At 44.6% G+C, this 15,252-nt stretch overlaps 2 protein-coding genes across 4 annotated transcripts; both read right to left on the minus strand.

Moving 5' to 3' along the window:
• Nucleotides 1-1,365: 1,365 nt before the first annotated feature.
• LOC143317042 (protein-glutamine gamma-glutamyltransferase 2-like) lies at nucleotides 1,366-8,419 on the minus strand. 2 transcript variants are annotated; one of them, XM_076724966.1, is made up of 15 exons: nucleotides 8,297-8,419; nucleotides 7,160-7,327; nucleotides 6,468-6,719; nucleotides 6,244-6,362; nucleotides 5,801-5,929; nucleotides 5,478-5,655; nucleotides 5,229-5,364; nucleotides 4,589-4,698; nucleotides 4,297-4,412; nucleotides 3,841-3,964; nucleotides 3,623-3,738; nucleotides 3,120-3,294; nucleotides 2,614-2,777; nucleotides 2,227-2,360; nucleotides 1,366-2,040 (listed from the first exon to the last, which is right to left on the minus strand). In XM_076724966.1, exons 1-15 carry the CDS (start codon nucleotides 8,304-8,306, stop codon nucleotides 1,890-1,892), a joined length of 2,082 nt encoding a protein of 693 aa, XP_076581081.1. In that variant the 5' UTR covers nucleotides 8,307-8,419; the 3' UTR covers nucleotides 1,366-1,889. The 2 variants fall into 2 exon arrangements, 1 of the variants encoding a protein (XP_076581081.1); XR_013076637.1 differs by lacking the exon at nucleotides 1,366-2,040 and having other exon boundaries at nucleotides 2,308-2,360; nucleotides 2,504-2,777.
• A 53-nt stretch (nucleotides 8,420-8,472) lies between these two features.
• Nucleotides 8,473-14,888, minus strand: LOC143317073 (uncharacterized). Of its 2 annotated transcripts, XR_013076638.1 has the most exons (5): nucleotides 14,787-14,841; nucleotides 12,549-12,630; nucleotides 11,824-12,189; nucleotides 11,138-11,640; nucleotides 10,053-11,028 (listed from the first exon to the last, which is right to left on the minus strand). XR_013076638.1 is itself a non-coding variant. In XM_076725014.1 (4 exons), the coding sequence occupies exons 2-4, from the start codon at nucleotides 12,613-12,615 to the stop codon at nucleotides 11,468-11,470; spliced, it is 606 nt and encodes a 201-aa protein (XP_076581129.1). In that variant the 5' UTR covers nucleotides 12,616-12,630; nucleotides 14,787-14,888; the 3' UTR covers nucleotides 8,473-11,467. The 2 variants fall into 2 exon arrangements, 1 of the variants encoding a protein (XP_076581129.1); XM_076725014.1 differs by having other exon boundaries at nucleotides 8,473-11,640; nucleotides 14,787-14,888.
• Between the last annotated feature and the right edge of the window lie 364 nt (nucleotides 14,889-15,252).

Raw genomic sequence — 15,252 nt, forward strand, 5'->3', positions numbered from 1 at the left:
TGTGAATTTTCATGTAGTCTGACAGTCGTGTAGTATAACATCAGAGATCTGTTTTACAGATTCACTGTAAGTGCTGCTGGCTTTGACTAATACAAGTCCGAACACACTGGAAAACACAATGGGACAACAGCATGAAGACTTGTCCTTGTCCAAGCTCAACAAAAAGTGACAACAACACAACAAAAACTATACACTGTATTCGTCTCTTCAAATTGTGCGTAATGGCCCTGTTATCACTGAAATCATTGATTTGAGGCACTCGAGCTGTAAATAAAGCACTGAAGTTGCCGGTCGGCGTGTTCAGAACTTCATTGGCTATTTGAAATGTCGGTCATCTGCAAAATCGGCTGAAGGAAGAAGAGAGGGAGGCCCTTCTGTTCAACTCAGGCTGTTATTGGTCAATTTGTTTGCCAGGCTGCATATAGCAGATCGTGATTGGTCAAGAGTTGTCATTTAAAAATGGCGCCAACCTGTATGTTTACGGAAGTTGTAGTGGGGGAAAATGGAAGCGGAGACCCCTGCCGGCTAATTTGAAAGGAGAAAGCATCTTTCTGTGGATTATTATCATGTTTTGGACTAAATATTTTCACTGCCGTGGATCGTCTGGACCTTTGTGGATGTTACCAGCCCGTTTTTGTCGGAGTGTTATGGATCTGTGGATCACTGAGAGACGTTATGGGTGAGTTGCCTCCATTTTAAAATCAGCTGTTTGTCTGCTGTTGGCGTTTATTGTGCCTCCTGCTGTGAGGGGTGAGGATGTGTCGGAGATGTGTGTTTCCGGGATGAATCACATCACAGTTCACAGTTTTAGAGCAGCTTCTCGTCAGTCCTCCATTCACAGCTGCAGCACAGAAAAAGCCAACCCAAGTCTCCTTTTTAACCACACCGTGAGCAGCGGTCAGGGAGGTCTGGCTAACCTGCATGGCCTCTGGTAAAGTTGAGGAAGTCCAGCAAACATGAGGATGGTGTGTCACTGCAAGCTGCTCTCTGGAAACGGTGAATGTGTTCTGTGTGACAGCCGCAGAGCTGATGGGTAATCTGGGTTTTAAAGATAACATCACTCAACTCCCGTTTGAGTGATGTTTGATTAAAACTTACCTGTTCAACTGCATATTTGTGAGCTGTTTTTAAAGATTTTGTCATCTTTTTGCTTATTTTTTTTTTACTAAAAATGTGAAGACAAGTTGCTATTAAACAGAAAAACCAATGATCCTTTATTTAGGAGGTTCTGAGAAGAACAATGACGTGAAGCAGAACTTGGTTGAAAATACATGTTTATTAAATCTGTGTAAAATCCACCACCAAACAAATCTGTATATGTTATCAGATTGAATATTTCTGCAGTTACAGTCGTGATTTCACTGACATGCTTCACATATTAAAGGGTAAATAAATGTGCACTGTTGATCGCCTTGGTCTCATTTCGGATTAAGAAGTTAATATAAGAATTAATGTGGCCCAAATGTCATCTCAAATGTGTCGTAAAAAGCAAAAGTGATCAGGATCATTACACTCAAAATGAAAAGTGCAGTCAAATGAAAAATAAAACGTTAGATAAACCTGTTGAAGGTGTCGCCTGTCCGGGTTTCTCTGCGACCCCTGCTTTCTAGAAAATGTCAGAAAACAGTAAAAATGTGAATCATAATATTCCCAGAAGCCCAAACTGACGTCCGACCAACAATCAAAGGTCTATTGAGTTTACAAACACAGAAATCATATTGTTCTCAAAGCCGAGGAGCTGAACCCACAAAATGTTTGATTGACGTATGACATAAATGATCCCTGACACCAGAGCACGAATACAGCGAGTCCTATCATGAGCATCCTGTTTATTTTAGCCTCAATCAGCCTGTAGACGCACAGGGCGAACAGGAAGTGAGAGGACATTTTCAGGGTTTGATGTCGACGGTGCAGCTGCACTTGATGTCCCTGAAGGCGCTGCAGTCGAAGTCGGCCACCAGGGTCTTCAGTCCGGCCCTGTAGGGGACGGTGTTGATCACAAGCTTCAGTCTGCTATTCGGCTGCACCTCCTTAACTTTGCTGATGACACACACAGAAAAATGATCAAGTTTTGATAAGTGCACTTCCATGTTGCGTGTCACATCAGCCCGAGCGTGCTTGAATCGTTTCCCAAAGCCAATCATACATGTTGATCTTAAGTCTTAAGTTGTGAGATACTGGATCGGCCATGTATTGCAGATTTCTACCTGGCAGCCTCATACGAACCTTTCCACGTGGTCTAATCTGAAAAGGCCACATCCGATGACAGTCAGAGAGCAGTTTTTCAGCGTCTCGTTCAGTGGGTTTGTAAATTCCACCACAATAGCCAGAGCACAGAACCGACGGGCCTCACCCAAAACCTAAAACACACACACACACACATCCATGGCACATCATTAATTTACTGTGCATGGCACACAGGTGCATACACATACCTTTGTATAGCCACAGGCTGTTAACTGAAGTCTCAGTCCAGTTGTGAGCTGTGAAAAGTGCTTCTCACCTCAGGACAGTGAAGTGTTTTTAGCTCCTGGGACTGATTGAACCTTAATGCATTTAGCCGAAATGCTTCATTGCAGTTTTATATATTAAACATCAGAGGATTCTTCTGACCGTTATGGAGAGGGGAACGTCCTCCAGAGCGATGTCAATCTCAGTCTCATAGATGTCATCGTCCTGTCTTTTGTCAAAGGCCACAGCTGAAACCTTGATACTGTCGCAGCCCACCATGTATTTACTGTAGGCTGAGAACGGGATCTTAACAGGTAGGATCATATCTGTGGGACACAAAGACGCAGGACAGTAAGATGTACTGCATGTTACCATGCACTCAGTGCGGCAAAGGAGGAGGAATAATTTGGACTCTATTTTATTTTGTTTTTGAGACTTGAGGAGGAGCTAGAGGAGTTTCTTCAGTAAGCCTGTGCTCAAACAATACCAACTTTTAAAGCATCCAAATACAAATAAGATAATACTGTAAAAATCAAATCATAGCCAAAACCAAAATACGTCCAAATGAAAAGTTTTACTGTCTCAGTCTCATTTTGTGTCTTCAGACCACCAGAACTGGTTGCAATGGACGTAATATTGAGTCAGAGTATAAGAGAATAACTGCAGACCTTGTCCAGGCAGCAGCATCTTCTCTTGGACTACGCTCTGGATGTTGTGTTTTGGTATGCCGTTGTACCTCATGGCCTGGGCATTGACACGGATGGACATTGACCTACTGGCGCCATCTTTGCTGCGCAGCTTCAGCTTCACATTAATGTCCTGACCATTCAGCATCGTGGTCTCCTGGTGCAGGAAAAGAATGTCAGTGAAAGAAAGCACGACTGATTTTCAAACAGTCCTTCCTGTTCCTGATTATATTTATATCTTCATGCTTCAATACTTTTGTCATGTGAGGACGATACTCAAGTTTGACTGAGACTGAAATATCTACATTATTATTGGATGGACTGCCATGAAATGTAGATTGGATGTTAATGGGTCCCAGATGATGTATGTTCAGAATTTTGATGATCCCCCGAGTTTTCAGGTTGCACCATCACGGGGTCTTTTGTGTTCAGCCTAATTCACAAATGTTAGCATGATAACACTCTTAACTAAACTCATTTTTTACCTCTTCAAACTTCATTTCCACCTTCAGCGGCTCCTCTCGGCTGTCAGCCTCTTTATCATCCTCTGAGTTCACTCTGTTGAGGGCACGCCTGAAGACTGTCCTCTCCCTTGTACTGCCTGTTGGGAGAATACCCATCATTCCCTTGAATCAGGGCGAATCATAGTGTAATGAACAGAACCGAACAACAACAAAACATATACAGTTTGGCACCAGTTTACCTTCTCTGTGTTTGTAGCAGCTTGTGATATCATTTCTCATGCCGTAGCCGACGGTCTTGGTGGAGATGTTCTGACCTACTCTCGTGGTGTCAGAGTGCATTTTCTTCTTTGAACCACAAGTCATCTGAGAACAGGAACAAAATCAGAAGAGAAATTTGGAGTTGAGGAAAGAAATAAAGGAGCTTCTGTGTATATACACAAATGTTTACACATGGAATAATTATACAGGTGTGTTTGTGTAAATTTATCCATTTCACTGTGTCCAATAACAGATGATTACAGGCTCTGTAAACGTCTTCACTCCACTAAATGTTGGCACAAAGGTCAGTGAGTACTGTTTCAGGTCCTGTAGATGGTGTGATCGGTTACATCTGAACAAGAAACACTGAGGGGTTGTGAGGCTGTTGTAGAATCCTCATTATTATAACACCGTGTGGCATCGTGACCGGCGCTGACCTTCCACTTGACAATGTCAGCGTTGACTTCAGCGAAGACAAATGCAACGTCATACTTGAGGTCAGCCTCGCCCTGGAGGATGGCCTTGACTGGGGCTGGACCACAGCAGTACACCCCTGGAGCAAGAAAAACAAAGTTTGACCTCGACTTTAACACGTTTTTACAAACACTGAGCCAAAGGTCTAATCCGGTGAAACACTCTGTCATTTTACAAGCGTTGTCCTTGTAGTGAGAAGCTGTTTGTGAGTCTGTCACAGTGTGTTCATTTCAAAATAAACTACATTGCGTTCACCTTCGCTCTTTTCCTGTGGCGTGGGATCCAGGACTTGCCAGCCGTCATAGCTGTCTCCTTTCTTGAGGTCTGGTCGTTTCATCCATCCCTCCACCCACACATGGAAGTTCCTGCATGACACAGATAAGTTTCCCGTTCTGTTAGTCCTCTGTGTTCTCAAAGGTGGGAGAACCTCTGCGGTTGTCAAGGTCATCTGGTTGCTAGGGTGTTTTCCAGGTGGTTGTTATGATGTTCTGAATGACTGCCAGGGAGTTATTTAGTCATTAAGTCACTGCTGCGGTGTTTGACAAAGTGTTAAGAAATACTTCATAGTGGAGGTGGACCAGTTAATTGGTTTGGAAAACCTGTAGTTCATAGTTGTTTTGGGTGGTTCCTAAGGTATTCAGGGTGGTTAAAGGGTGTGTACTGTTTTTTTAGAACTATGGGAACTGGTTGTCTTTGGAAAGGACATCCACTAAATGACCTTGTCCAAAGTTTGCATTTTAAAAGCAGTAAAATGAAATGCCTCCCAGCATATTGATCTCAGGCATATTGATTCTAATAACATCACAACAAGCATCTTGTTAATAATTCTAACATTGTGTTTTTAAATAAAAATGAACAAAACACAGTAACAAATCTGGCTGTTTGCTTGTCCTACCAGATACTGTCTGGGCTCTCTGAGGCTCGCATCCCGAAGTCGTCATAATACTCATCAATAGTGAGGTTGTAGTTTGTGTCATGAGCTGACTGGAAGTTTGTGACAACGCGACATGGGATACCCAGGAAGCGCATCACTGGAACCATAAAAGATACACAGAGGCAAATCCTCATGCATACAAGGTGATGATGAATCCTGCCAATATTTGATACCAACACTAAGATGCACATGAACAACACGGCACAGTACCTGTACACATCACACCAGCAAACACCCAGCACTGTCCGTACTTGACTGGGTGGCAGTTTTTTTCATACCAGCGCTGAAGGATGCTAACGCTGCCGGCCCAGTGCGTGGGCTTTACCCCGTCACCGTAGTCATCATGCCAGCGTCCCACTAACACACCTCGATCACCGTTACAGTTGATCTGGACATAAGAAATAGCAAAGCCAGAATTGAAAAGTACTCCATTAGACGGAAGTGTTTGAATAAGCACTGCATTCAAACTGGGACTGCGGTAAACACACATTGTTTTCTGTGTCATAATCATGTTAAAAGAACTCCGGTCCTACCATGGCGCTGACCACACGGCTAACGTAGATGGGGTTACAGCGAGCGGAGACGTCCTCAGCTGGGTCTCTCAAGTATTTTGGGTTGACGTCCAGCATCTTCAGACAAACGTCCACCATTTCCTCCTCAAACTGGGTAGAAAGACAAAAGATTGAGCTTAAATGTATAATCGCCAGGTGGCAAAACCACGTTTAAGTTTGTTTCCATCTCCCAGAATGTGCACGTTTTTTCTAATGTGATACTTAATGATGTGCGTTAATTTGAAATACACTGAATGTTCCTCATGGACATGAGTCATGATTAACACGGGAGCTGGAAGTCATTGTCAGGGAAGGTTTTTCTCATTTCTGAGAACAAGCTCAACCAGCCCTCTGAAGCAATGCAGCACACACAGCGCAGTCATGATGTGATGTTCAAAGCAGCCTGTCAGCACTCCAACGCTCACCTGTCCAAACACCCAGGTGGTAGGGCGGGGGTAGCTTGACGTCCCAATGTAGATAAGTCCCTCCTCGTTAATCACATATTCTTGCCTTTCCTTCTCATCAGGCAGATACACCCAGTCATCTACAAACAAACACACACAAGTATTAATGGTAAGATTTTGGAACCAGTCCTACATTGGTCCTGGGTCTGGTCTCAGTGGACTCATCACAGCTGCAGTAACACTACCTGAGCACCAGGGGTTGAAGAGCACCACCAGAGTTCCCAGAGTGGCTCTCTCACTCATGGTGCTTGCCGACAGGGAGTACTTCCCCACAGGAGCGTCAGCTGGTGGCGTCACATACAGCGTCACTTTCCCCCACTGCAGGTTGGCGCTCTTGTCAATGCTGTACTTCCATATCGCCTTGGTGTCACTGGTGTACATGGGGGACGGGTTGCCAAACTCAGACCGGGTGCCATGCTTTTCTGATGGAGCAGGACCTGGTAAGGAAAGCAGGTGGGGTTAGAGTGGAGGTGGATAAACGCTCTGTCCATTCTTACCCGTCTGTTTGCAGACACTTCAGCTCATTAAGAGACTTCCATCAGACTCTGAGCAAAAATTAAATCTGCATCTGTTTTAGCTGAACATTAAACAGTGACATCAGTTATAATAGTAGAATCAAAGATATGGAAAGGTTTGTAAATCATTTTTTAAATTATGTTAAATTGAAAGTTTTTTGGGGCAAACAACAAATCTATTTCTTTGTAAAGTACTTGTCACACTGAAATGTTTCTGGGATCAGCCAATCATCATTTACTGATGTGTGACCACAGTTTTTTAACTCTCAACGTCACATTCTGACAGAATGACAGCAGAAAAAAAAAAATCATTAGCCTGTTGAAATAGTTGCAAAGCAAACTGTGAATGCATGATAATCTACCCGTCTCCACGGTGAGGGTGAGTGGGTCATTTTCCCTGAAAGGCTGTGCCATTTCCAGAGTCAGCAGGAAGGACTGGCCCCGCCTCACAATCAGCTGCTTTGATGTGATTTCGATGGTGCGATGGGCGCTGTTGTTAGCCTGGCAGTGGAAATCCACGTTCTTTATCACTGCAAGAGAAAAATGAAAGAAAAAAGATGGACGTTTCTGAGCAGTCGCACCAGTTTCAGCCCTGATTTCTTTTGAGCACCAATAGCCTGAAGCAAAAAGAATTAACTCATCAGTCCATCAAAAGAAAGATGATTACCTTTTCATCCTTTTTTCGTCAGGATTTTGGTGGTTTGACAGTTAAAGGACACTAATCAGGGCGATTTCAGTAAGAAAATTAATTTTAAACTATGAAAAGAATCACATGAAAATATGAAAAATTGCCCATCACAACTTCCCGGAGCCCAAGATGACCAAAGATATTCAGCTCACATTAATGTGTGACAGAAAAACAGCACGACGTCTCATTTATCTTAAAAGAATAACTAGAACGATCACCTGAGTATTACGATGGTTTCTGACTGATGGTTTCTGCTCAGGTATTCATTTAAACGATGCTAATCACTGACGAATCTGAATTCCCGTCTCTCTCCACACTGTAACATTCAGTAATCATCTCTGCTTTCAGTATATGGTGGCGGACTTAATGGACAATTTAACTGATTTGTATAAGCTCTGAAGTACCTGATCCTTGCCCGATCATATTAGTCGAAATTTTAATCTAAATTTAATGAAGTCACTGTGATAAAATATGACAGTTTTTTAATTTAAGATGAGAATCGCATTGTTACTCCTCCATGCAGCCATGCAGTGGATTGAAAATCAACATTTCTTAATTTTTAGAGTAAAGTTTAGACATCTTTAATTCAAATGTGGAAGCTACTGAAAACTAATCTTAAGTTTTTTAACTTACTGATTTTTATCTATGTAATCTCATTATTCTGCTGGCACACTTTAGCTTCCATATATTCACCTCCACAACAGACAAAAGGTGACAAAGTAAAACCAGTCATGTTTAAGTTCAGTCCTGCAGACGTCGTGACATTCAGCAGTTTTAATGAAAACTAATCCCCCTCACGGCTGATACTCACTCTTTGCCATCCTGTCGGTGTTTGCAGCAGTCGCTCTTCCTGCAGCAGCTTTGAGGAGCAGCCTCCTGCCTCTTAAAGGCTCAGGGACGGAGCATCTTCACTTCCTTCATGTGATAAAATTCCTATTGGTAAGATAAGCCAAAGATCAGATAAAGGAGCATTTAAGACAGTTCAGAATCGACAGGTTGTTTGATTGGGTGAGGTTACTTTTTGGTTACATCTCACAGTCACACCTATAAAGTCAGGGAGGTCACCGTGAAAAGGCTGATTCTTTTCCTGATTTTTTTTTTTTTTTTTTTAGAAAGGGGCAGTTTCACAAGATTCACAAGAACAAGATCTTATCTGACACCTGCTTGAATGGCTGAATGCGGGAAATATTTTTCCTCATCTGCTTCACTGATTTCTGTAAATATCTGCTGATTCAACACTGGAAGATGTGGAACGCTCCACAAACACCTGTTTGGAACATTCCACAGGTGAACAGGCTGATGGTAACAGGTGAGAGGATCATGATTGGGTATGAAAGGGGCATCCTGGAAAGGCTCAGTCATTCACAGAGGATGGAGCGAGGTTCACTGCTTTGTGAACACATGACTGGATGAAGGAGATGAACACATGGACTGTGATGATTGAATTCTGGGTTTGTTCAGGTTTCGTACACACTCCTAATGTTTTTGGTGTTTCGTGGTTGGACTCGCTCCTTTGCTCTTGTCATAATTTCTGCAGCCACTTGAGGTGAACGTGAACGTAGATCTGGGTTATAAAGACCTGCGTGCAGAGACGATACAGCCATTTTTGTGGTGACGAGGGACTGATTCTATCACATGAATTGTTTTTTTCTGCAGACGCCATCAGACTCATGGATCACTAACAAGCATGAGCAGCATTCGCTGATGCCAGCAAAGCTGTGGTGAAGTCAGCAGTCATGAGTTAAAGGATAATATGGATTAATAAGGAACTCAAATTCAGCTCTCTGCCAAAAACCATGTGCAGCATGCGGGTTTGTGTAGTTTATTCTGAAACTGCATGTTTGCTCTCTGAGAGCAAATCCACATTCAGAGAAAAGCTCCACATCCCATCACGTATGCACGAGTCCATGTACCAGGATCAGCTTCACTGTGACGTCATAACATTGTGCAGAAGCTCTCAGCTGGTCCTTTCATGTCTCACTGGTTTAATGCACCTCCTTTGTGTCGGGCACAGTGTTGCTCTATGTTTAGATCTTTAATTACACTCTAATATTTCTTAGTGGCTCGTCCCGTTATCACTGTGCGGTAAAGTTCAGTTCAAACGCAGCGTGACGCTTAATCGATAGAGCAGAACACATCAGGACGTTCATCAGCGCCCACGTGACCGTGCGGCCTCACCTGATGATGATATGAGCAGGTGGCTTCAGGTCAGATCAGGACCAAAGTCACGAACATAGGATCATTTATTTGCTGCGTTTTACTCTACATGCGTGACAGTAGCAGCAACAAGGACATACTTTAGATATTATGGGATGTCTCTGAATATGTTTCAGGAGGATTGTTTCAGTTGTATTTCTGGATTTCAAATGAATTTGAAACTAACAGTGTATTATTTAAACAAGCTCTTTTTCGGCTCTTAACTGTTGACAAAATAATTCCAACATCAGCATTCAGACACTGAACGAGCGTGTAGCTGCCAACCGCGCAGTCACTGCTGCCACCTGGTGGTCTGACTGTAGAACTACAATGTCCTCATCTACGCGACTGAAATGAGACCGTGGCAGCTTTGACTCACACAGGGCTGAAAACAGAGGAACACGTCATAGACAGGTGTCCATGTGGACCTCACAAAGGACACCATGATCAGACAGGCGGAGCTTTAATTCAGAACAGCAATCAAACTCATTGATCGTGCTTAATGTTTGTGTGACATCACCAGTGGCTGAAGTGTTCAGATCCTTTACTTCAGTAGAAATACTTATAGCACATTGTGAAAATACTCCACGACAAGTCCTGCATTCAAACCCTTAGTAAAAATGTCAGTATGATCAGCAAAATGGACTTAAGGTACTCCTGTGTCAAGTGCTGTTTGTGCATTCACAGACTGGACTCTGGGGGACAGTCTTCAGAGTAGTAGATCCATGAGGGATAGATAAATTCCAGCCTGGTGAATTTTACACAGGTTAACACTGAATGTGATATTTGTGGTTCATAAAGAATCTGGAGACCAACAGAAACATCTAGAAACGCAGGAAGTTTAAGTTTGATCCTGTCACGTTTGTCAGAGATGGAGGAGAAAGCCAGAAAACAGGTAAAGTTCAGATTTTCCAGCTTTAGACAGTATTTTTCTTTTCTGTCCAAGATGTTTGATGAGGCGCTGATGGAAGCTCGGGTTTGACTTTGATGGCCGTCTAATGGATGTGTCAAGATCAAACTAGTACTTATAGCCAGATCTGGATGCGAGTGGCCCAGATGTGGATGTTACAGGACCAGACACTGTAGTGGAAGGGCCAGATGTGGTGACCCGGTGAGAATCGTTAATGTGACAGGAACAGTTCACAGTCTTTAGGTCTACAGGAAGAACACTGAAGAACGATGTTGTGTGCTAACACCGTTCTCTTTAACCCCAACAGGTCTCGGACCAAAGGATTTCAGGTCCATGTCTGGAGGATCCACTGAGGAGAACCCACACACAGGGAGGCAGAACATTTGCTTCACAATGACGCAGAGATGCTGATGAGTCCTGATGACAGAAGAGACGAACTAAAAGAAAGTGACATGAAGACAGAGAAGGTTTACGTAGAAGAAGATCTGTGGCAGCTGCCACCTGCATTTGATGCATCGTTTCATTCTAAAAAGAAACCGACTGAACCTTGTGAGAAATCCATCTGCGGTACAGAAGATGTCCTGATCCAGTCCGACACTCCAGAGCGTCACTGCTGGGAGCTCGTTCTGTCTGACAGGATCTACCAGCACCGAATCAGGTCACACTCAGCTGGAGGGTTTGTGGCCTCGTGTCTGTCCATCAGTCTGAGCGTTACAGCCCTCCAGCGTCCTCCAACACAAGAAGCAGTTCAGTCTTCAGACCTCCACCTGGTGGATTTCTGTCCAGAGCAGCAGGGGGCAGCAGAGGCCGAAGAGACCTGAAACCTTTCATCAACGCGCCGCTGCACACAGCGCGTCTGGCTCCTCCTGTTTCCCTTCAGGTGTTGTGGAGTGCAGCGTGTGAAGTCCAGCGACGGGCAGCCAGTCCAGCTGCCGCCGCCACTGCCACCGCTGCCGCCGCTGCCGCCAGTCCCAGTCCAGCATAGAGACCGGGTCTTCCACGGCTCCCTGGCTCTGGTTCTGGTCTCACAGAAATGGGCTCAGCGGTTGCTGTGAAGAACACAAAGAGTGATTAATGTGAGGAAATCTACTGAACACAAGTGTTTTAAACAGTGTTTTTAACAAAGTCACTTCAACATATAGAGGAAGCGTCAGCTGAGGCGACAGATTTCAGGCTCTGGAGGCAGCAAACAGCAGCCAAACTTCCACATACGAGCAGATGTGAGTGCCAACCTTGAGGCGGCTTCGCAGCGACGTGGAGAGAGAACTCTTGGACCTTCTTTACGGATCCAGTGACCATCCTGCAGAGGTACCGGCCCGAGTCGTCGGTCCGGACCCTGATCAGCTGAAGTCTGACGCGTCCTGTCCTCAGAGCGTCTTTGTCGCACTGCACCCGTCCTGCAAACTGCTCGTGCTGAGACCACTCAGCACCGTGGTCCAGGTGGTAGAACACCTTCAGCTCAGGTAACACAAACTGACAGTGGATCTTCAGAGAGGGGATGGAAATGTCGGCTTTGGAGGAGAAGCGCCATTCCACCGTCACGTTGTTCCTCTCCTCCGCCTGATAGTTCAGACCCACGTTAGGAGGCTCAAACATCCCTGAGAGGAGAAACAGAACAAAAGGCAACTTTAAAAATGCAGCTGTCAGTTTCTTCAGCCTCTGCGCTGTTGGTGTGATGGTCAGGTGGTTTCAATGTGACCTCACAGACTAATGCAAGACTCAGTGAAAGGTGTGAACAGGAAGTGATGCCTGCAGCCATGCCTCCTCCAGGTCGCTTCGTCTTTGTCTCTTTATTCAGTATTTGGTCTGCCCGTTTGCTTTAACGCGGCCTCGTGCACGCTGATGCTGACCAGTGCACAGACTTCCTGTGAGCAGAGATAAATATCCACCGACATGTGTTCTGTCAGACACCGTAACACGGATGTTTATTCCAGAACTCAAGTGTGTGGCGTCTCACCTGGTGCACAACACGACTGTGTCACAGTAACCACCAGCAAGAGCAGCGAAGCCGTCCAGCCTGTCATAGCTCAGCGGACGTCCTGAAGGTGGGACACATTGGAAAGGCCTCAGTTAACCAATCAAACACATGAGCCGGTTTGTTTTCAGGAGGCAAACAGGGACAGAAGCCAGACGTGAGGATGCAGGAGGCAGCGGAGGACACAGTGTTTGGTGACGTCTCCTCCTTATCTTATCTCATATCGAAAGAAAAAGGATGTTCTTTAAATATTTCTAGAAATATATGAAATTGCGGTGAAGGTCAAATAGGAAAATACTCCTACAGAAGTAATGACCAGTAAAAACGATCATTTCATCAGTGTTTCATTTTATTTTTAACATGTTCATCGTCACACACACTGAAAAGGTCTTTTGCAGTCTGTTTAAGATAAAATGTTCGCTCGTTTTTTGTCTTGAAGGAACATTTTGGAGTTTTCATTGGAATCAAAGCGTGTCGTGTGTGTCGGTGTTGACCACCAGGGGGCAGCAGACTACGTGTAAAACTTTAAAAGGAAGTTTTGTCCCTCGCGGCTTCTTTGAGATTTACAGATTATGAACGCAAGAGCTTCTCTGATATATCACACGTGTTCAAACATTAGTGAGATGCTGTGAAGGACACACCTGTTTCATAGTCTACTGATCGTCTCACAGTCAAACTGATGAAGATGTCTGTACTAAGATGTTCGCTCTGAAGCGTCCTGAGCTTTTTAAATGATTAAATTATCCCACTTTTAGAATAAAGTTGTAAACAAAAACACAAATGTTATTATTAAAGTCCTTGTTGTGACGTCACGCGGAAGCAGAATGACTGTTTATTCTGTCGCACAACACAAGCACGTGACAATCGACAGCAGCCAGTGGGACTTCCCTGATCAGTCGGCTGTGAGTTCAGTCAATCAGTATCCGTATCAGAATGCCTTTATTAGTCTCCCGAAGGAAAAATTCCATTTCAGTTACATCCCGTCCAAGAAACACAAAAAAAGACAGTGACACATAACAGGGGAGGACAGGAGCGGGAGAACTGTGGGCCGCACGCATGGAGAGCGCCCCGTTTACTTAGATGTGAAAGCTCTCAAACTGAGAGTGAAGCAGTGGAGGAGGACATCAGCCCACAGCCCACAGCCCCCCCCAACCCCACCCCCCCACCACTAACCACCAACCACCACTAACCACCAACCACGTAACCTGACCTTTTTCTTTTCTTGTCAGCCTGTTATGATTTGTTTGTGTTACGGTAAAACCGATCTGTTGTCCACTCCAGTGGACATGCAGCAAAATCTAAAAGAAAAATATTTTTAATAAAATTCTCTATTGTGAGTTGTCCAAGGAGCCCCCCCCCCCCCCCCCCCCCCCCCACACACACACACACACTTTTTCCCCTTGGCTCTCAGGAGGTTAAGACAAGATAAGATAAGACTTTATTGATCCCACAGCGGAGAAATGAAGGTCTGAACAGCATTAAGAGTCAGAGCAGCTCCACCTGAGAGGCTGCTGCCGGCCAATCAAAGTCACGTGCTTCGTGAGCGCTGCGGGGATTTCAGGTTGTCGAACATGCACGAGGTTTCCCGAACACTTAAAAAGCAGTTGTGTTTTGGATCCGGATAGGCGACATGCGAGGGTTTGAATCTGCTAACGGCACCGTGGAGCTCATTAACGTCCACGTTTCGTGTAAATAATAATAATAATTAAAACAGTTTTACTTTCATTCAGGTGTTGCGGCTCAGAGTGATTTAACAGAAAGAAAGCACATGCAGCTTTACATCAAAGAAAAACAGAATGGACATAAATACGGAGAAAAACCAATAAAATAAGATGTAGATAAGTTTGGAAACAGAAATAAAGAAAAGGCATAAAACCACACAGTGAGATGATAAAATCTAGATAAAACAGAGCAGAATGAGGGTAAAGTGTGTTTGCTGTCTGCCGTTTCTGCAGGTCTGGATGCCTTTGAAACAGGCGTCCACCGCCGCACAGCGTCCCACGGATGTCCTCTCACTGTGAGTCTAATCTGTCTGTGGGACACAGTGATGTCCCAGAGACCGTGGGACAAAAACACTTCAATGAAGCGCAGCTGAAGTCATGACTGAGAGCGCGAGCGCAGCTGAGCCTAAAGCTTCAGGTGAGTTATTGTCATAAAATCTTCAAACAGCACGACTAAGAAGAAAAGCAGCAGAGCTCCTGATGAAACACGAACACTAACCTTTCAGCCTGTCCGAAGCCTTCAGGGTCCGTCGTGATGAAGATCCGCAGCGCTGATGAAGAGTGAGGCGGCAGAGCCGCTCTGCGCTCTCTTTATACGACTGTACGACTTCTTTCTGGAAGCCGATGTCGTCACTCGCCATATATGGACTTCTACGTCACGACGTCGTCGACGACATCTCCAAGGCGACCAAAAAAAAAAAAAAAACTGTGACTCATCCAGCTGCGAAGTCTTGCGTCTCCGCCCCTCATCAAGCTAGTCAGAGCCAGACAGGAAGGATCCGGTTTTCTTTCAAAATAAAAGGCCCATTTAGCAGACTCCTGATCGTACACCACATTAACACTGACGAGGCTGAAACACAACAAGAAAATCAACCAAATCAACAGAATATGAGCAAAAATCAACGAAAGCTCCGCATCTGACGCGTTGGTGTCAGCATGTCAGAAGCGGAGCGTTTTGTCTGCTC

The sequence above is a fragment of the Chaetodon auriga genome, chromosome 24 (assembly GCF_051107435.1).
Source record: "Chaetodon auriga isolate fChaAug3 chromosome 24, fChaAug3.hap1, whole genome shotgun sequence".
NCBI classification, from domain to species: domain Eukaryota; kingdom Metazoa; phylum Chordata; class Actinopteri; order Chaetodontiformes; family Chaetodontidae; genus Chaetodon; species Chaetodon auriga.